The following is a 21,999-nucleotide window of genomic DNA, read 5'->3' as shown; positions in this document are numbered from 1 at the left end:
AAGAGTTATGTTCTGCACTGTGTCACTAGTTATAAGTTTTCATTATAACAAATTATACACTAAAGGCAGACTAAATGTTCCATTCCGATAGTGCAAGTATGTGTCCAAAGCTGGGACGAGGTTGGAATTTGTTTTTTTGTTTTTTTGCAACACACATGCGTGCCAAGGTTTTTTTTTTTAAGTTCAGGGAAATTTTGAACTACCTTTGTGTTTAAGTTGGCTGACTATATGCCAGACATAAAAGTAAATTGGTGAAAATAATGTTGCACAATGATACCATACATTGTTTATTTATTAATTCACTATTTCATCAATAATCACAACCACAGCGATGCAAGGCAATAATCAACAAAATAATTTTGATATTTGTAAAATGTGTCAAATCCTGATGCGAATTGACATTTGACAAAAGACAACATTACTAAATGGGATTACGGTTATCTTCTTCTTCTTCTATCTATCTATCTTCTATCTATATATATATATATAAAAGAAAGTTTTTGTTTGTTTGTTTGTTTGTTTGTTTGTCTGCACGTGCTAATCTCCTGAAAGGTGAAAGATAGGAGGAAACCTCGAAAACAAAAAATGTCGGGACGGGCCCAGGAAGGTTATAGCTAGGTGGCGAGGCCGGTCAAGGCCGCCTCGGCCGGGCTGGGCCCATTTCGCAATTAAAAGCTGAGCTGAATTATCGTAGTCAATCTTCTACGGCCACGAGTTAAAGCTGAATTATAGTAGTAAATTCATTCAAAAATAACCAAAAATGTCGGGACGGGCCCCGGGAAGGTTATAGGCTAGGTGGCGAGGCCGGTGAAGGCCGCCTCGGCTGGGCTGGGCCCATTTCACAATTAAAAGCTGAGCTGAATTATAGAAGTCAATCTTCTATGGCTGCAGGTAAAAGCTGAATTATAGTAGTAAATTCATTCAAAAAGAACGTGGGCAACGCCGGGTGCATTCGGCCAGTCTATCTATATATATATAAAAGAAATTTTTTGTTTGTTTGTTTGTCTGCACGCACTAATCTCCTGAACGGTGAGAGATAGGAGGAAACCTCTGAAACAAAAAATGTCGGGACGGGCCCCGGGAAGGTTATAGGCTCGGTGGCGAGGCCGGTCGAGGCCGCCTCGGCCGGGCTGGGCCCATTTCACAATAAATCTTCCTCTTTTTTCAAAATTCTCTTGAAGTACAACTTATGCATTTAATACGAATATCTGACTGATTGCTACACATGCTTTCAAAATTCTCTCTCGTGGGGCCCGACAGAAGAAAGAACAAGGAATCGTTGAGCACTAACTGATACTGGGCTCGAGTCAGACCTATGTACAAAAGATTAAATTCATTCAAAAAGAATCCGGGCAACGCCGGGTGCATTCAACTAGTTCAGTATAAACAAACGCTATTTTCAAAGTCTTTCATGAAAAAAAAAAGCATGAATGAAAATATTTTAAAGGTACTCCTGAAAAGAAAAAGAAAATCTGAAGATGTGAACAATGCATTTCACATACATTTCAACTGACATGAACGCTCAACTTCAACTTTGATTGTTTTCCAGTATTTCTATCTAGTGCAGCTTGTAAGTAAATGTGCAAATAAATGATTCATTGGTGGGGACGTCATTGCAGTGCTCATGTTATATACTTGTTATCATAACAGTAAAGAGGGTTAACAAGAATTGGCCGAAGTGGTTTAATGGTAAGGTCACTTTGGAGCTTCCGGAAACAAAGGGTTCGGTGGCATGCATCAGCCACTCCTTTTCCTGCTGTAGACCTTGCGCTTGCAGCTCATTGCCCACCTTCTCGCGGATCGTTTCATAGTACGCATTGAGTTGTGCGATCTGCATTATTGGAAATGAAAACAAATTACAAACCTCGAGTAGACACTTCCTCTACTGTATATCGAGGGTCGTTCAAAACCTTTGAACACCCAAGTAGATAGCTGGACTTGCCTCTTACCAATACCAATTTAATTTTAATATCACCGAGAGAGCCCCTGCCAACACAATGTAAAGTACAACAAATTCTAAGCAGATGTATGTTCTCTTGCCCTGCATTATATCTGAAAAATGCATTCTCTAATGTCTAGACATTATGTGCGATCATGATTTTTTGATTTTGTGTGTAGTCTTAAGATGTATAGTTACCTCCGCCACCGAAGGTGGGCAGACGTTATGTTTTCACCCCTGTCTGCTTGTCTGTGAACAGGATATCTCAAAAAGTTGTGGAAGGATTCGGATGGAATTTGTTGTATTGGTCGGGTGTTTGACAAAGAGAAAATTATTTGGTTTTCGTGGAGATCCGGATCAGGATGCAATATTTTTAAGTGATTTTTTTCACAATTGAGTGGTAGGGCTAAAAACGACATATAACAGGACATCTCAAAAAGTTGTGTACGGATTCGGACAAAACTTGCTGGAAGTAAAGGGTCAGGTGGGTGACGAGGAAGAATCGATTCAATAATTGCAAAGACTACACTCTCAGGCTAATCCTTGTGAGTGGATCACAGTTGGCCAATTGGGGGCTATGGTGCATCATTATTTTGGGAACGTCATTTGACCTATGTGATCTTCCCCAAACTCCATCTTGTGACGGTACATGCCTCTGAGCTATATAAACTATAAACTACAACAACTTCCTTGACAGGATTACATCTGAAACTGCTGTTGCCACGTGGTTCCGCACATAATTTGCTCCAATATAGAAACACACAATCCTTAGTAAGGGGACGTTAACCAAGTTGTTGTTGTTGTTGTTGTTGTTGTAGAGCCCCAGACAGATCTCTCGAAGAAGTCCGCTGCACGGAGACAGCCGACCAATCTCCCAAGAGTGACCCAGAGATGCCCACATCCAGGATGGTGCACCCCCGCCTTTACAAAATCACGGCCACAACAATGTTAGAGAGGGAGAGAGAGAGACACAGAGAGAAGGAGAAAGAAAGAGAAAGGGAAGAGACAGAGACAGGAGGGAAAGGGCCGATCCATGGGGACCAATTGGCACACTGACCGTGGCCGCACTGCTCTGACAAATCCGGGCAGCAGGGATGAATGGGGAAGACTTGGCCCCATCGTCTTCCCCAATGAACTTGCATTGGGGGTACAACCACCATGAAGAGGCGTCCCCGATAGTTGGTGTTAGCGAAGTTGTTTTACAAGTTGTTTTACAAGTTTTACAGCATGTAAACGATTCTACGAATTAAGGTGCATTGAAGGTTTGAGAAACGGGGTTTTGTCGGTACCCTCTGGAGCTGCATTCTTTTGCTCATTGTAAACTTGCATGTTTGACTGTCATGGGCCATTTGTTTCATTAATCTGACATTATCTGTTGCTTAAAATATAATCCAGAAGTTTGCAACATCACACAATTTTACATCTTGTGAAAATTGAACATCAAGGCCAAGTTTTTAAAGATGGCAAGCAGATGTGACCGACCCATAAACTCATTCAGATTGAGGCATGAATTACGAAGAGGATCACAACGTTGAGGTCACCAAATAGATACAGAATTCAGATTTCTCAAGACAACCAGTTTATCATCACCTACCATCAAGATTGATCCCCAAAAACCTCCACAATCATATAAGACAGGAATTAGGGTTGGGGGGAGAGTTAGTAGCTGTAGTTTTAACAGCTGTGTTTTTCATTTGATGAAATAAATAAATAAATGGCTCAGAGTTTGGTGAGTGGTGGATTACATTTGCAGCACCTTTGGAATGTGTTACAATTTTTCTGCAATGATGAGTCATCTCTTGCTTCAGTGTGAAAATATTCCTGATCCAGCCCTCCTTGAACCCCCTTTCTCAATTTTCATTTTGTCAATGTCACCCTCAATCCCAACTGCCATGAAGTGTGTATGTATTAAATACGTGGTCCCAAACTGGTTGTATAGGTGTGACGACAGGAATTTATGAGAAGGTAACACCCAGAATAGGCTTACCTGTGTGTCAGAAAGCAATCTGGTATCGATGAGTCTTTTGTCATAAGGAACCAATGAAACAGTGTCAAAAGTCAGGTACGGTTTTCCTCCAAACATGTACTATATAAAAACAAAAATAAACAGGTTTTGAATTATTGCCGAGCTTTTATCGATATTAAAACAAAAAATTGAATTGGGAAAATGGGATTGAATTAACTTTTTGACCTTTGTTTTGGCTTTTGTAACCATGGCAATATCTTCCAAGCGAACTCCAAATTCATTATCTTCATAATAACCAGGTTCTGTAACAAAATATGGGAGATAAAATTTAACTTAAAATAACATGATGTTAATTATTTGTTGTTTTGGTTTTCAGAACATGATGTATTCATTACATACCATATATCTACCATATAAAACACAATGTCAGTTTGTGTGTTTGTACAGATGTCTGTCCCTCTTCCTAAGGGTACGTTTTAAAGGCCAATCTTTTAACACGAATGTGTGTGCACTGTGGTCTATTTTTCAGGATAAAACAAACTCGAAAAACATTCTCCATAAAAGAGTAATTATGTCTCATTAATTGGAATTGTAGACGGTGGCTTGCAAACTGAGCCTCAAGGGCGGTGTACAGAAGCGTTTTTATATAAATTTAAGAAAAACTATACATACAAGGTGCAGGGAGGTAAATTCGCTGCACGTGATATGAAACACGTGCAGAATAAAACGAGTGTTCATTTACATCCGTAGGATGTCTAATAAATAAAGAAGATGTAAGCACACCTGACACTAGGCCAAGGCTTCAGGCTCGAGCATGCTCACGAGGGTGTAACGTCAAATAAACTTTTCCAACCCGTCATATTTGATGGGCTTTTATACCAGTGTAAAACATATTTCATTTCCTTTTAAAGGCTTTTCCTAATGAAGCAGTTCACAGATTGATCAAATCACAAAATGGTGTCTGGCTCAAAATTATATATTATGGCAGCAGAGCTATGTCAAAACACCCCAATGACTTATCAAGTATAAAAGCAAAACCAACAATCAAGAGGAATGCCTGTTTCACATATTTCAACACAGTACAATAAATACCTATAGAAGTGAACATTCCCTCCTTAAGATTGGTGTCATAAGTTGAAGCAATTCCAACTGGCCCTGTAAAAACAATCAGAAATACAGCAGACATCATTTAGAACATCTTCATGTGATAATATGCAAAAATTGCACGGTTAATCAAAATAAACTCCCTCCCCACTTCCTTTCGCCCACCCGTAACCCGTCCCTGATGGACCAGGAAGCGGGGGGGGCATTGCTCGCTATGGAGTGGGATATTGTATACCGCTGCCTCCCTATTCCATCGCCAGGTGCTTCATGACGTCATCGCTGGGGCGCCAAAGGGGGCCCGACGAAGACGCCTGCCTAAAGGGAGTACTCAGTTTTCACTGCGTTTGTTGCGTACAAAAATCAAAGATTTTTCAATTACTGCACTGTATGTGTATTGGTTGGTGTTGTGCGTTATTCTGTCTGTCTGTCTGTCTGTATGTCATTCACCTACAGGTCACAATTTCAAAACAATCTTTGCAAAACTTCAACCAAACGGTAGAGTTGGTAATGAACTAGAAGTTTATTGTATTTCGAGGTTAAAAGGTCAACAAAAGCCGGCCAATATTCGTGTTCAATCGTCGGAAACGATGTAGCAATGTTTGTGCCGGTATTTAATTTCCACACACGCTTTACAACTAAAATGTGAAAAGCTCTAGAGTATCTTAACCTGAGCCAAGCTGTGTTGGGTGGGGTGGGATGGGAGGAGGAAGGGTTAAACCGAACTGCCTTAACCAAAATCGAATTGACTTGGTCTTGTCAACTACACAAATGATCCACCAAGTTTTGTCCAAAAATCGTTCATAACTCTTTTGAGATATCGTGTGATATATTGTTTTTGGCCTAATCTCTCAATGGTGAAGAATCGCTTAAAAAGTTAGTCTCCGGATCTGGATCTTCACCAAAATCTAATCAATCAGTGCACGTCACACACACACAACCTGTCCACCAAGTTCCGTCAGAATCCGTTCACAACTTTTTGAGATATCCTGCTCACACACAGACAAACAAACAGACAAACAAATAGGGGTGAAATAGTCAGGTTCACTATGTTTTTTCGTTCAAAATCATGGTAGATTAGCAAACCTATACATTTTTGGAAACGTTATTACATGGAAAATCTGAAAATCAATGTTTACATTTGCCAATTCCGACCAATTCGATTCGACCAATTCGACCAATCGACCAATTCCATTCGACCAATTCGACCATTCGACCAATCGCTTCGATCGACCATTCGACCATTCGACCAATTCGATCGATTCGATTCGATTCGATTCATCGAATTCGATTCGATCGACCATTCGACCAATTCGATTTGCCAATCAATTTGACCGACCTTTGCTTGTGTGGAACGGACTGTGAAAACGATGCGGACTATATTGTCGGATACGACACACAGGACAGTGATGACGAACTCCAAATGGCATATTCTGTAATCGTGTATGTTTGATGCCATTGACTGCCTGTGTATATTTTGGCATTGACTGCCTGTGTAGATGTGACGTTATACTGACTGCATGTGTATATATGATTTTGCTGACTGCCTGTGTATGTTTGGTGATATGAATTATTGTGACACATTTTGATGTTATTAACTGCCTGTACAAAATGATAACATGTATTTGATTATGCAACTTATCGCGAATATAAAGACAGTATTTTGCAATTCAAAACCTTTGATTCGTGTCTTACCATTCCCCATAGCACTAATTTGAGACTTTCATTGGATTCCTTGTCCCTGAAAATATAGGTTTAGTATATTTTAAAAAGTTTTTAGGGTAATTAGAGGCAGAAATAGAACAAAATATGTATTTTACAGTGGCCATTTTGAAAATCCAAAATGGCCGCCATACAGGTATCTCTCCAAATGTAAACATTGATTTTTAGTTTCCTTATGCTATAACCTTTCCAAAAATGTATAGGTTTGCTAATCTACCATGATTTTGAACGAAATATAATTTATTGACATAGTGAACCTGACTAAAAACAATCTCCGTCCACTTTGGGTGGCTGAGGCAATCATAACAAAGTGGAGTATGCATTCACGAGTGTAGATAAGGTCAAAGGGTTTTTTATAAACAAAGTCGAGGCTCATGGAGGAGTTTTGTAACAGAATGGATCAGGATGTAACAGAACAAAAGTAACAAAAGAAGAGAGGGGAAGGACAATGGCAGGGTTGAGGACAAAAATCGATGGACACTTGGAGAAATAAGGGATGTTTGGAGGAGTGAGGAGTAAGGCAGGATGCAAGTAGTGGATAGGATGGATATAGAAGTAAACTCTCGTGAAAGAAAAACTAGAAATTTGAAAAGAGGTGGGCTTGGGGAGGGTAAATGGAGGTACAGAGATCATGGTTTTGGATGGGGGATGATCTGAGTTGGTGGTGAAGTCTTGAAGGCCTGGAAGGAAGAATGAGATTGAACAGAATGTGGAAGTTAATTCCACACATGGAGAAGACAGAGATCACAGGCCTGTCTGCAAAGTGATCGGCTCAGAGATTCGGTTTCATCTCAGTATATTCCAATAATCTTGTAGGCCTCAGTTTCCATGACGTCAAGCTGAGCAAGGTGTGAGGCAGGGGCACCAGCCCAGGGGGGAGAGCAGTACTCCATAAAGCTGCAGATGAAGGCCTTAATACGATAAAAGGTACGAACTCCTCCATGAGTCTCATATCTGTATTTATTTAAATCTCATTCATGAATCCTCATTAGGTACAGTATATCTGAAATACATTTGAATCATATTGTGTCTGATAGTTATTGTTAATCAACTCAAAGTAGTACTCTGGTCTTACATTCGTGGACACACAAGAAGTTTCCAATGCCGTGACCTGTTCCATGGCCATAGTTCAGACCGACCTCCCAGAGTGATTGCCTTGCGAGGAAGTCGAGTCGGGTTCCTGGTGAACATGGAATGATACACAGGACAACTCAAAATAACAAAACTATTATTGCGATACATTATAACCATGCGTCATGCAAATAAGAAGAGCAGTTTTATCATTGAAAGGTTGTCAAAAGCATCGTTTGGGCAACTAAAATGTTCCGTGGAGGAATCGTTGCCTCACCAAGTTATCGTTTGTTGTATTCTTGTCACTAAAACAAACACACAAACTATTATCAGTGCAGATTTTAAAATGCATTCTGCAAAAAGTATTGGGATACTCCCATTAAAAATGGACTATTTTAAATCATCACAAAATACATCACATCACAAACTTTGTGCTGTCCTGTCTGCTTGGATGTTTATTTCATGGATGCTGTTGGATGTTTGTTGGACTTTCAGGATGTTTATTGAGTCATTCTTACTGCTCACCTTCATTGTTATTTTTACCCCTTTAACTTTTTGCATTGTCAAATATTACTTCTTACTCTTTCTAAACCGCAATGTCTATATGTTGGAACCCATCTGTGGATCGGTCCCATCGGCCGATGGGTCTGCATTGTCATTTCTCGTGCATCCACAGATGGGTCGCCAAACGGGTCAGACCCATCGGCCGATGGGACCGATCCACAGATGGGTTCCAACATATATACCCTCCTATATGCCACAATTGCCTTACAAAGCAAAGTAAAGAAAGTATTTATACAAACAAAGCTACTATAAAGTAAAAGGTTTATGGTTTGGACCATGTGCTCGATCTTAAAAGAGCTATTTATATTCTCGATACTTTAAAAAATAACTCCAGGAGGGATACAAAGAAAACTAGAAAGCATCTGAAAATGCAAAGCTCGTCCGCATCCGTTTGTATTCAGATGTCTTCTTCTTCTTCCGTATGCTGAAAATAACGAAAACAGTTCTTAAAAAAGAACACAAAATGAAAATTTATGATTTTATGCAGCCTTGACCTTTAAGCTTTAGATATAAAAAAGAATCAGCTTCTATATTTTAATTGGTGAACCAATTTGGTGACCCAATAAGCAAATTCTGAAAATTTCAGGTCAATTGGACGAAAATTGCCAATTTTATTTAACCTTGACCTTTGACCTTTTGATATAATAAAAAAAATTACTCCTACCTTTTGATTAGTGAACCAATTTGGTAACCCGACATGCAAATTCTTTAAATTTCAGGTCAATCGGGTGAAAATTGGTGATTTTACGTAACCTTGACCTTTGACCTTTTGATCTCAAAAAACAATCGGCTTGTAGCTTTTTATTGGTGAACCAATTGAGTGAACCAATATGCAAATTCTTTAAATTTCAGGTCAATCGGATGAAAATTGACGATTTTATCTGACACTGACCTCTGAATTTGACCTTTTGACTAAGTTATTAATTTGCCTTCTCCATATTCTCATAAATTATCTGACACTGACCTCTGAATTTGACCTTTTGACTAAGTTATTAATTTGCCTTCTCCATATTCTCATAAATTATCTGACACTGACCTCTGAATTTGACCTTTTGACTAAGTTATTAATTTGCCTTCTCCATATTCTCATAATAATGCTTTGTTGAAAATTTTATGACAAACCCAAATGATAAATTTAAATTTCAGGTCAATTAGATGAAAATTGATGTTTTTGATGATGCTGATCTTTGACCTTTTGAGAAAATTATTAATTTGCCAACTTAGTATTATCCTAATAAAGCTTTGGTGGAAGTTTAACGACAACAGCTCAAATGGTAAAAAAAAAAGTTACAGCATGGACACACACAAACACACAAACACACACACACACACACACACACACACACACACACACACACACACACACACACACACACACATACACACACACACGCACACACACACACACACACACACACACACACACACACACAAACACAAACAAACACACAAACAAACACACACACAACCAAACACACAAACAAACACACAAACAAACAAACACAAACACACAAACAAACAAACACACAAACAAACACAAACACACACACACACACACACACTTCTGGGCAACATGCTCCGCCCATCGACAAGAGGACTCCTCCTGTTGATGGGTGGAGCATGCTGCTCGAAACGTTGAGGCCTACTTTCCATTATTGCCTTCGCCAGAGAAGAGAAGGTATTGCATTTGGGTCCACTTGTTATTTGGCTATAAAAACTTATTTTGACAAGTATGTTGATCATTCCAGTTTGTGTGTGTGGTTGTGTGTGTTTGTTTTCATATCAGCTTACTGAATTCAATCACCAACTATTTGAGATCAAAATAGGCCAAAAGGTCAACAGGTCAAATTGCTAAAATTGTCAATTTTCATCCGATTAACTTAATTTGAAGACGATTTGCATATCAGGTCACTGAATTCATCCACCAATTATTTTTGAAGTCAAAAGGATGCTCTATGAGTGCCATTCTACTTTGTTCTCTTTTGCCAAGTGTCGCTCTGCGAGTGATTTTTCATTTGTTTGTCTGTCCGTCTGTCTGTCTGCACAGAATGCGAGTATGCTTTTCTCTGCAACCGTTGGTCCGATTGACAATAATTTTTCACGAGAGGAGCACATCCTCCTGTAGAATCTTTAATGATAATTATGACGTCATAGATCATGTGGCACGGGAGCCACCATGGAAAAACATAAACACTTTGCACCTCTATATCTGAAAACGCTGCATGGAAGAAAAAAAATGAAACATGGCTCATTGTTCAAGTACTCCCCATGGGGAACAACATACTGTTATGTCTGTGGGGTAGGCAGTGATATGTAGAGTCAGGTAGTTTTGTATAGGTGGGTGCTCCGGATGTCGGGTAAGAACCATCACCATGTAATAAGTTTTGTTTCGCCGAATGTCGGATAAGTGTATATCTGTCCCCGTCATGAGGGGGCGGGGCATGTTAACTAGCTTAGGGCAATAAGGATAAATTATCCCTGTATGTCTTACCCTATGTGATTTATCCTTTGCCCCTTATGGCACCACAATAGACACTAGCGCAGGAAATGCCCATTAATTAAACCATAATAAATAATAAAACCAACCGGAAGCCAGTTCTGAACACTGCCGATGTACACCACCATCTACATCGCCTGGCAGGCACATATAGCTCGGGCAGGCCGAGAGCCATGCCCAGAAGGACAGTGATTGGGTGGGAGTTGACCAACAGGAAGGCCGGGGTAAGAAAGGACTCGCTGATCGGCCAGGGCGGAGAAAGAAGGCACTGATCGATTGGAGCAAGAAGCGGCGCACTGACTGGTGGAGTGCTGGGCAGGCAGTGGTGGCCTGCGGGCTGATTGGTGGAAAAGCGCTGATGACGTCACGACACGATGTTAAAATAACTCTCGGACCGACATTTTTCCTCTTGCCCTCCTTTCTTGCCCTCCTTTCTTGCTCTCCTTTCTTGCCTTCCTCTCTCTTGGTCTATTGTTGCTCTTGTCCCTTGTAGTGGGGTTCCCACCATGAACAAATTTTCATTTTCACTTCAAGTTTTTGAAAAAGTTTAGTTTTTGGTACCAGGTCGAAGCTTAGGGTCTAAGTAACAATTTTGGTCCGAGTGGACAAAGATCACATGGAGTCTTCATACATTCCCGCCATTTTCCAAGATGGCCGCCATCAAAATCTAATACTGACAATATCTCGGAAACTAATCAACCTAGAAACATGAATTTGGTGTCTATACCTAGGTTTTCATGGTCAAGGAATCAAATAAAACCATTTCTGACTACATCAGAGTATTTATTTGTCCCGAAATGGTAAAATTCAAGATGGCCGCCACCAAAATCCTATATCGGCTATACTTCCAAAACCACTAAACCTTCAGTCATGCTGTTGGTGTCCATGCCTAGAATTTTATGGCCAGGGAAGCAAACAGTTATGTCTCTAAATCAGTAGGTGTATCTCTGTTCCCCAAAAGTAGAAAAATAACCATGGCAATTAGGATCTCACATTTATCCTTTGTGATCATGGAATCAGCTTAGGTTGTTTGCTGGAATATCTGTGCAGTACACGAACTCATTAGCACATTTTCTAGTCGCATTATATATCTGTTGATATATCAGTATGTATCCAAATATCTAAATACAATAGCCATTGTGTTATACTAGGGCATGCCCGTACTATATATATATCTAAAATTATATCCCCCCCCCCCTCTATTTACATGAAATGGTTTGGTCCATTCGCAAAGCCAAAGCGAACGGCTTGCGAGTACGGTGGCAATCCCCCCCCCCCCCCTCTATTTACATGAAATGGTTTGGTCCATTCGCAAAGCCAAAGCGAACGGCTTGCGAGTACGGTGACAATCCCCCCCCCCCCCCCCCTCTATTTACATGAAATGGTTTGGTCCAAAGCGAACGGCTTGCGAGTACGGTGACAATCCCCCCCTCTATTTACATGAAATGGTTTGGTCCAAAGCGAACGGCTTGCGGAGTTTGGTAAAGAAATCGCCATAGCTCGGTAACTACTTCTCCGATTAATATGAAACCTTGAAAAGGCACATCCTCAGGTCCCCAGCAATATACCTGGCAAGTTTCAAGTATATCGGACCCGTGGTTGTCGAGAAACAGCGGTCACAGACACACAGACACACACACATACACACACACACACACATACACACACACATACACACACACACACATACACACACATACACACAGAGATTACTGGAATTATAGATAGATAAGTCAGCACACATGAATACATTTTGTATATTTGGAAATCGGTTTGGATAATTCATATGTATGTGCAACTGCTTCTGCTGAATCCCTACTTGTCAGATTTTTGTGTTATGTTATGTCCATGTATACTTGATTATGCTTGGTTATTATATACTTACATGTATTTTCTTTTCGTTCCAGGCTAGTGTGATGGCTGAGACAACGAACTGTGAGTTGTGTGTCCTCTGCCAAGAAAAAACAAACGAAGAACTTGTCTGTCCTCTTGACAACCCAGTTGGTGTACGTAGGGCGGAGGCATACAAAGATATTATCAGCCTTGTAAATCAATTCCGAGATGTTGATGCTGCACCTCACCCAAACTTGGAACTTCCAGATGAAGGATCTATGCAAGCAAATCGAGCATCCTGGCACAAAACATGTCGTCAGTTGTACAAGGCATCAGCACTTGACCGGGCAAAAACACGTTCTTCCAAAGGCTTGCCACCTCTACGAAAACGACCAAGAAGATCTAGCACAGAAACTAATCGAAATTTATGTCTCTTCTGTAATGAAGAAACGAGTAAAGATGACCATTCATTCCAAAAAGTTTCCCTCACCGAGAACATCCATGACAAAGCAGTTTCATTGGGAGAGGATCGCATTGTAGCACGGCTTGCAGAAGGAGATCTGGTAGCTATTGAAGCTAACTATCATCGATATTGCTACACTAAATTCAACCGTCGGCATTATGAAATGCTAATCAGTACAAAACAAGGTCAAGTCACCCAAGACACTGAAATCACAGTAGAAAATGAGCTACTACAATTCGTCAGTGAAGAAATTGCTGGAGGACGTAGAATCTTTGCTCTCCAAGATTTGACAGATATGATGACGGAAAGGTTGGGACAGCATGAGATTCGTAAGACAGTGAACTGCACACGCCTGAAAGAGAGAGTACTTGAACACTTCCCACATCTGACAGAAGAAAAAGGGATCCGAAATCGAGTATTCCTTGTTTGCTCAGAGACAGCTCGAAAAATCATCTCCAGCACGAGCCAGACACCAGAGGAAGAATCACGTACCTTACTGTTGGCAGCATCAATTCTACGTAAAGCAGTTTTGGATCATGATACTGCTTTCAATTTCAAGGGGTCATTTCCTGAAGGTTGTGAGGAATCTGCTGTTCCAACAAAGCTGAAATATTTCTTTCGTCAACTGCTTACTGGTCCTAAATCATCTCCTATGCAAGACAATTCCAGGACAGTTCTCTCCATGAGTCAACTAACCATGTTGAACATCACTTCTCTTCCTGCAAACTGGAGATGTGAGCCTCCTCTTGCAGTGTTTTTGGCCTTAAAACTGCATTCCCAAACAAGGAGCAAGAAACTGGTACAACTGCTACATCAGTATTGCCTTAGCATGTCATATAAGAGAGTGCTTACCATTGAAGTTGGATATGCACAAGCTACTGCTGAAAGAGCACAGTCATGCCAACGCTGATATAGTCTGTCCTAGCAACCTTCGTCAGCAGATTTTTACGGTTGCAGCCCTTGACAATCTAGATCACAATCCTACGTCCAGAACAGCCACATCCTCATTTCATGGAACAGGTATCTCCATGTTTCAGTTTCCTTCAGTAGAAAACCCAGGGCTGGACCAAGAACCTATAGAAATCGACTTCCATCGACGAGCATCAAGCACCAAGGGACCAATGCTGCCTCCTCTGTACACGTTTGTTCCACCTATGAGCCGGAATCTTGTCACCCAACCTCCTGTGAAAGACGTGCAGCCACAGTCCATGGCGTCATTTGACAAGGAGGAACACCATGAAAAGGCCTGGATGAAAATGGTGCAGGAAAATATGCAAATGGAATTTGAAAGTGAAACTGTTCCTCCAATTATGTGGTCGGCATATCATGCTTCTCGATCGGATGCTGTGGGATCAACAGAGAAATGTATTGAAGCCATGCTACCACTATTCCGTGATAAAGCAGCTACACCAAAAATGATTCGACATGGAATGGACCTGGTCAAGAAAACAACCGAGTTCCTCAACCCACAGCAAATCCCAATCATGGCAGTGGACCAGCCACTCTTTGATATTGCCAAGAAAATGCAATGGACCTTTCCTGAACTCTTTGGAGAAGATACGTTTCTGGTGATGTTGGGAGGGCTCCACATCGAAATGGCTTTGTGGGCGACTATGGGAGATTTCCTACGATGGTCTGGATGGCCTGAAGCCTTTGCAGAGGCTGGCATTGCCTTGACAGTAGCTGCAGCGACATCTTACTTGAGAGCAAATGATCCAATGAGAACACGGTATGCTCACCAGATTACTGTTGTGGTGCTCGATAGTCTACTGAAACGAGCCTATGAGGACGGCGGAAGTGAAATGACCTTCGACGACTGGGTCTCTGTAGCTTGCAAAGAGAAACCAACAGTGCAGTTCTGGTTACTCATTCACAAGTACGAACAGCTCATCTTCATGTTTATTAGATCACACAGAGAGCGAAAGTTCAAACTTATGGTGGCTACTCTGCAAAACCTTGTGCTTCTGTTCTTTGCACTTGATCACCAGAATTATGCAAGGTGGGTTCCCGTATTCATCAGAGACCTTGAAAGTCTTCCATCTAGCATCCAAGAGGAGTTTGAAGCAGGTCACTGGGCAATAAGTCGAAGCAATCATCGTTACTCTTCCATTCCGATTGATCAAGCACACGAGCAGGCCAACAAACGGGTGAAAGGGGTTGGGGGAGTGATCGGGATCACAGAGAACCCTGAGATGCTAGAACGCTGGATTGCAACTGGTCCAGAAATTAGCCGTGTTCTAGAGCAATTCACTGATGTAGATGACGACGAAGATCAAGAGCTCCCTCATCACGAGGAAGGAAGTACATCCCAGCACCGATTTAGGCGTCATGTCACAAATCTCATGGATGTGCTGCAAAGCAGAGGGAATCCCTTTGAAGAGAGTAGTGCAGAACTAGTTACATTAGACAATAAAGTGTGTGTTGACAAGTCTGCCGCCACATCGGTCCGTGTCTTAGAATCTAGAGGACAAGAGCAGTATGACCACTTTCGGAAGAATGTGCTGGACTCAAATGATGTACCTCTGGCAGCTCCGATCAAGAAAAACAACTTGCTGCTGTTCCATGAGGAGAAAACTCGAAAAAAGACAGCACTTCAGAAGAAGGTGCAGCACTTCAAACAACATACAGAGCTGTATGGACAAGCATTCATTATGGTTGATAGCCGGGGTGGAAATTTGGAGGAATTTTTCCGTCACGAATCCTCCTCATCACCAGATGCACTGGCTTCTGATGGGTCCATCAACTCTTGCACCAAGTCAGATTTATTGGCGTGCATTATGGAAGCAAGTGCAAGTACCGGACTATCCGCGGATGAGGAGCTCGTCGCACCAGATGATTATGGGGTCATCGTTATTGATGGTGGTGCACTGATCCACTCTCTTCCTGGCACAACTGTCCAAGGCAAAACATTTGATGAATATTTCACCAAAGTATTCTGCCCAAGAATCCAGCATGAGTTGAAAAGAGCAGCGAGAGTGGATATTGTATGGGATCAGTATCGCACAATGTCAATCAAAGCGACCACAAGAGAAAAGCGAGGAACAGGCACACGACAGCGAGTATCTGGTTCTGCCAAAGTGCCTGGAAACTGGCAAAACTTTTTGGCTAATGCCGAAAATAAAAAAGAGCTCTTCTCATTCCTGTCAACAAGCATTGTGCAAACACCATTCCAAGATGGCAAACAGGTTTATATCACTTCTGGTGACCAAGTCCTCAATGCAGGGAATGGACCGCCCATGGGACGATGTAATCATGAGGAGGCAGACACTCGTGTCCTGGTACATCTTCTTCATGCCCTCCAATATTCATCACTGGGAATGGTCTATACTGGCGACACAGACGTTGTCGTAATACTTCTGTGTAACTTCCACCACATCAAGGCGGTGAATCCGGAGTCAGATATCTGGATTTCTTTCAAAGCAGGAAAGACAGTCAAAATGATCTCCCTCAACAACATTGCCTCAAGTTTGGGTGTGACAACGTGCAAAGCCTTGGCTCTCTTTCATGCATTCACTGGATCAGACAGCACGTCAGCTTTCAAATTCAAGGGCAAGCGATACTGCTTCAAGCGGAAAGATGAGGTTCCACCCCTCTTGAGTGAGTTTGCGACAATTGCTAGCACCCCGTTTCTTACATCGCCAGAGTTGAGTCACTTTGTTTGCAAAATGTACTCCAACGAACCTATCACTGATGACACCAACGTTGACCTTGTTCGAATGAGGGTTTTCTGTCACAGGACTAGGGATGTGGAAAGAATACCCCCTACAAGTGATGCGCTGGACCAACATCTCAAAAGGAGTGTCTTCCAGGCGAGCATCTGGACTACAGCGCACGAGCCACTGGCACTAGTCCCAAGCCCAAGCAATCATGGATGGATGGAAAAAGATGGCCAACTGGTTCCCATCTGGACCACGTTGCCCCTTGCCAGGGATGTGTTTGATCTAGACGTAAAATGCGCGTGCACAAAACCTTGCTCGTCATGCAAGTGCAAAAAAGCTGACTTGAAGTGCTCACGTTTATGCAAGTGCACATGTCCCAACTAAATGACCATGATGGTTGTGAGAATGAGTAATGATTTTTTAGTTGCACTTACCTAATCAATCAAATATCACTAAGAACAATGAAAATAGAATGTTCGGTTTATATTCATGGTATTTTATAGAATTTACGTTCGTATGTGCTTAATTGTTAACATGCATAATTCTGCTAAATTCTGCTATAACGTTTGTTGTGTAATTTACCATTTCGGGACAAATAAATACTCTGATGTAGTCAGAAATGGTTTTATTTGATTCCTTGACCATGAAAACCTAGGTATAGACACCAAATTCATGTTTCTAGGTTGATTAGTTTCCGAGATATTGTCAGTATTAGATTTTGATGGTGGCCATCTTGGAAAATGGCGGGAATGTATGAAGACTCCATGTGATCTTTGTCCACTCGGACCAAAATTCTTACTTAGACCCTAAGCTTCAAAATGGTACCAAAAATCAAACTTTTTCAAAAACTTGAAGTGACTGATGCCCCAGGCCCCCCCCCCCCCCCCCCCTATTGTTCTTCTCCCTTGCGCTCTGGTGCTTGGACCACCATGTCGAAGACGCCACTGGGAGACGTGCAGAGGCAACGGGACGAGCCGGCAGCCTGGGAACTGCGGTTCTCCGAGTGTATGAGCGCTGCAGCGTGACGAGGCCGGGGTGAGCGAGACACCCGGCGAGGCCCAGCGGGGCGCTAGTGAGCGGACTGCGGCCTTCTTCTCGCCAAGAATACCACCGGGTCCAGACTGTGCACACTGGGCCTTGACGATTCCTGACGTGACCCCACGAGCTGATCAGAGATAAGTGCACAATTAAACCACACGTTTTTATTTTATTTTCATATTTCCCTTCGTCTGTGTTTATAAGTCTGGTGAGGGAGCGCTCCATATAGGGTTTAGTTTTACTGTCGCGTTTTTCTTGTTACCGGCATTCCGTAAAATAAACCTGTTTATTTTTGTGCATTTTAAATCCGGTTCGTGTGAGTTTATTTTCCACAGGTTTGAGGACTGATGCAGGACCACAGGTAAGCTCTTCAGCTTCCTCTTCTTCTTTCTTCCTCCCGCGCATATATAGTAAAATCCGCATTTGATCATCGCCTTCGGAGTTAAAAGCTCGTTATTGGCCATTCGTGATCCCTGTGATGTTCACCTGGGGAATCACACGACAATACATTCATACATGACGTGACAACATACATGACGTCATAATTAGGCAAGTAGAACACTTGATCCGATCAGTTTGAAATTTATTGAGCATTATCTATCTATAATTCCAGTAATCTCTGTCTGTACGTTTGTCTGTGACCGCTGTTTCTCGACAACCACGGGTCCGATATACTTTTAACTTGCCAGGTATATTGCTGGGGACCCGAGGATGTGCCTTTTCAAGGTTTCATATTAATCGGACAATTACTTACCGAGCTATGTCCAAAAAACGATTCAACCAATCAGAGAGCAGCGAACGATCGCGTGTGCCGAACGTGGCGGGCACACTCTGCCTCGGATGGCACATTTGAGAGCGTATTCATTTATTTCACGTTTGCAAACTATGTTGGCGTTAAACTATGTTTTACAACTAATAAAAACGAATTTGCGATTCATTCGCTTTCCTGCGCGTTTGTGCACGCGATGGCGATTTCTTTACCAAACTCCGGAAGCCGTTCGCTTTGGACCAAACCATTGCATGTAAATAGAGGGGGGGGGGTTGTCACCACTCGCAAGCCGTTCGCTTTGGACCAAACCATTTCATGTAAATAGAGGGGGGGGATATAATTTTAGATATAGATATAGTACGGGCATGCCCTAGTCTATCTATAATTCCAGTAATCTCTGTGTGTGTGTGTGTGTGTGTGTGTGTGTGTGTGTGTGTGTGTGTGTGTGTGTGTGTGTGTGTGTGTGTGTGTGTGTGTGTGTATGTGTGTATGTCTGTGTGTTTGTCTGTGACCGCTGTTTCTCGACAACCACGGGTCCGATATACTTGAATCTTGCCAGGTATATTGCTGGGGACCCGAGGATGTGCCTTTTCAAGGTTTCATATTAATCGGACAAGTAGTTACCGAGCTATGTCCAAAAAACGATTCAACCAATCAGAGAGCAGCGAGCTATCACGTGTGCCGAACGTGCCGAACAGACTCTGCCTCGGACGGCACATTTGAGAGCGTATTCATTTATTTCACGTTGGCAAACTATGTTGGCGTTAAACTATGTTTTAAAACTAATTAAAACTAATTTGCGATTCTTTCGCTTTCCTGCGCGTTTGTGCACGCTATGGCGATTTCTTTACCAAACTCCGCAAGCCGTTCGCTTTGGACCAAACCATTTCATGTAAATAGAGGGGGGGGGATTGTCACCGTACTCGCAAGCCGTTCGCTTTGGACCAAACCATTTCATGTAAATAGAGGGGGGGGATTGTCACCGTACTCGCAAGCCGTTCGCTTTGGACCAAACCATTTCATGTAAATAGAGGGGGGGGATATAATTTTAGATATACATATATATAGTACGGGCATGCCCTAGTCTACACAAAGATTGTACAGGAGAATTAAATTGACGTCATCAGTCACGTGGTTCGGCAGACATATTGGATTGAACATAAATCTCCGATGTCAATAAACCACACAAACACAGCAGCTAATAAACACCACACAAAATACATCACACAAACACGTGCTGGGTAGGGTCTGCAATCTCTGATTGCTCTTTCTTGTTCTATTTTGCTTTGGAGTTAATTCTTAAAGTATAAAGAATATAAATAGCTCTTTTAAGAGCCAACACATGGTGTAAACCATAGACCTTTTACTTTGCTGTTATTCCACCATGGAAACTTTTAAACAGTAGTTAAAGCTACTATAGTTGTATTCATGCACAGGACTTGCATACAACAGGATTTGATTAAATGAGGCTTTCCACTGAATTGCTATTCTCATACTTTCAGTAAATAAATTAATATGAGCACTCTTACAAGGAACAATGGGCAATGGTTGCCAACCTATGGCTGTTTGTCCATGCTCGATCCTTTTTAAATGCCGAGGATCAAGCAAGGAAGCAGCACGTACCATTTTAAAGCTTTTGGTACGACTCGCCAGGGATCGAACCACCACTCTCCCAGACCCAGAAAGGGACGAATTACTAAAATTCCTTACCAAGTATTTCTGGTTGGAATATTGCATTTCTGAGGTCTAGATTTCCTCTGAGCACCCTGGTATATGCCTCCTGAAACGACAATTCCATCTTCATAAACATCGGGAGGTTTTTTTGCACGTATTTTTGTTTGTATGTATTTTTTTTGTATGTACACCATAATATCACTACAGCCTCCACATGTATCTCAAACAATACTTTGCAAAAAGTTTGCCATTTGTAATCAACATGGTGACAATAGAGTTGTCAATGTACCTTTTGGAAGTCCGTCGGTGTCCCCCAGTGTAGAGTCCTTGTGATGTCTGTCGTGCCGTCCCTGCAGAGCAAAATGGTACAGAAACGAGAGGGACATGAATCTTCAAATTGTGATCGTTATTTTATTATCAGCCTTACGCAGAGATTTAAGACAGCATAGTGTATACTTACAGGTACTGGCCACCGGAGTCTATCAGGTACATTTCATTCGGCATAAGTGGTCTCTTCGTTTCATTTCCGGGACTGAAAAAAAAAGGAGTGTTGATTCAAATAATAGGTGAGAGAAACCAGGTAAAATTTTCTGTACTTGTAACATCATTTTCACTACCACTGACATATATGTCAGGTGTTTTGGCAACACCAACAAATGGAGCTTACACATAGTGGGCGAGGGCTGCGTTCAGTCCACTGGCAGAAATAGTCTCAAAACTTGGCCCTTTTGCATATTTTTGCTTTCTGCAAAATAAAGATTGTGGATTGCAAGAGAAGATTGGCAAGTAAAACAAAATGGCACTCATGGGTATTTAGTTAACTCGAAGCCTTCATTATTATTACGTCCACTGCACAGCAAGAGATGGGGTTTTCAAACAGTACTGTCTGTCTGTGTGGGTGTGTGTTTGTCTGTCTGGTCCATACATTTTTTACGATTTCAGATTTTGTAATAATTTTTTTTTAAAGCCTTATTATGAGAATATGGAGAAGACAAATTAATAATTTGGTCAATAGGTCAAAGGTCAGCGACATAAAATCATCAATTTTCATCCAATTGAGCCGACATTTTAATTTCCATTTCAGCTGTTGTCATCAAATTTTCAACAAAACTTTATTATGAGAATATGGAGAAGACAAATTAATAATTTGGTCAAAAGGTCAAAGTTTAGCATCACATAAAATTGTCAATTTGCATCCAATTGACCTGATATTTTAAGAATTTGCATATTGGGTCACTGAATTGGTTCACTAATGAAAAGCTAGAAGCCGATAAAAAATTTTTTAAATCAAAAGGTCAAAGTTCAAGGTTGCATAAAATCATAAATTTTCATCCGATTTTATTGAAATTTGAGCAGGGTTTGCATATTGTGTCACTGAAGACTATTGCTTTTGAGGTCAAAAGGCAAAGGTCGCCTAAAATTGTCAATTTTTTTTAAAGCTGTTTACATCATGTTTAGCATACGGAAAAATAAGTCTAAATACAAAGCGGCCATGGACAGGCTTTGCATTTTCAGATGCTTTCTAGTTATTATTGTAGAGATTATTCATCATTTCCACTTCATGCATTGAGTGAGAAATGCTTATGTTGTGCTCTATTTCTGGTCTTGCTCCCACTTCTCTTTCACCATCCACTACCCTAATACATTCTTCAATAGTAGTACATCATTCTGGTTTACCTTTCCGAATCAAGCTTTATTGCACA

General features: G+C 41.4%; 1 protein-coding gene across 7 annotated transcripts in view; it reads right to left on the bottom strand.

Annotated features, from left to right (window-relative positions):
* Nucleotides 1-274: 274 nt before the first annotated feature.
* The window catches only part of XPNPEP2 (X-prolyl aminopeptidase 2), a 79,365-nt gene continuing 57,640 nt past the window's right edge, over nt 275-21,999 (bottom strand). For 3 of the 7 annotated variants that reach the window (XM_068097125.2, XM_068097127.2, XM_068097126.2), the window contains 9 exons: nt 20,964-21,041; nt 20,757-20,828; nt 20,586-20,646; nt 20,333-20,402; nt 7,804-7,908; nt 4,998-5,060; nt 4,131-4,207; nt 3,927-4,025; nt 275-1,831 (listed from right to left, as the gene is read on the bottom strand). In XM_068097125.2, the coding sequence (XP_067953226.2) occupies nt 1,628-1,831; nt 3,927-4,025; nt 4,131-4,207; nt 4,998-5,060; nt 7,804-7,908; nt 20,333-20,402; nt 20,586-20,646; nt 20,757-20,828; nt 20,964-21,041 (829 nt within the window). In that variant the 3' untranslated portion in view covers nt 275-1,627. The remainder of the gene's footprint in view (nt 1,832-3,926; nt 4,026-4,130; nt 4,208-4,997; nt 5,061-7,803; nt 7,909-20,332; nt 20,403-20,585; nt 20,647-20,756; nt 20,829-20,963; nt 21,042-21,999) is intronic. The other 4 variants (XR_013624977.1, XR_013624979.1, XR_013624978.1 and 1 more) reach the window with 3 other exon arrangements.

Source organism: Myxine glutinosa, chromosome 11 (assembly GCF_964187855.1).
Source record: "Myxine glutinosa chromosome 11, kmMyxGlut1.1, whole genome shotgun sequence".
NCBI classification, from domain to species: Eukaryota; Metazoa; Chordata; class Myxini; order Myxiniformes; family Myxinidae; genus Myxine; species Myxine glutinosa.
This window is presented reverse-complemented; position numbering and strand designations above follow the sequence as displayed.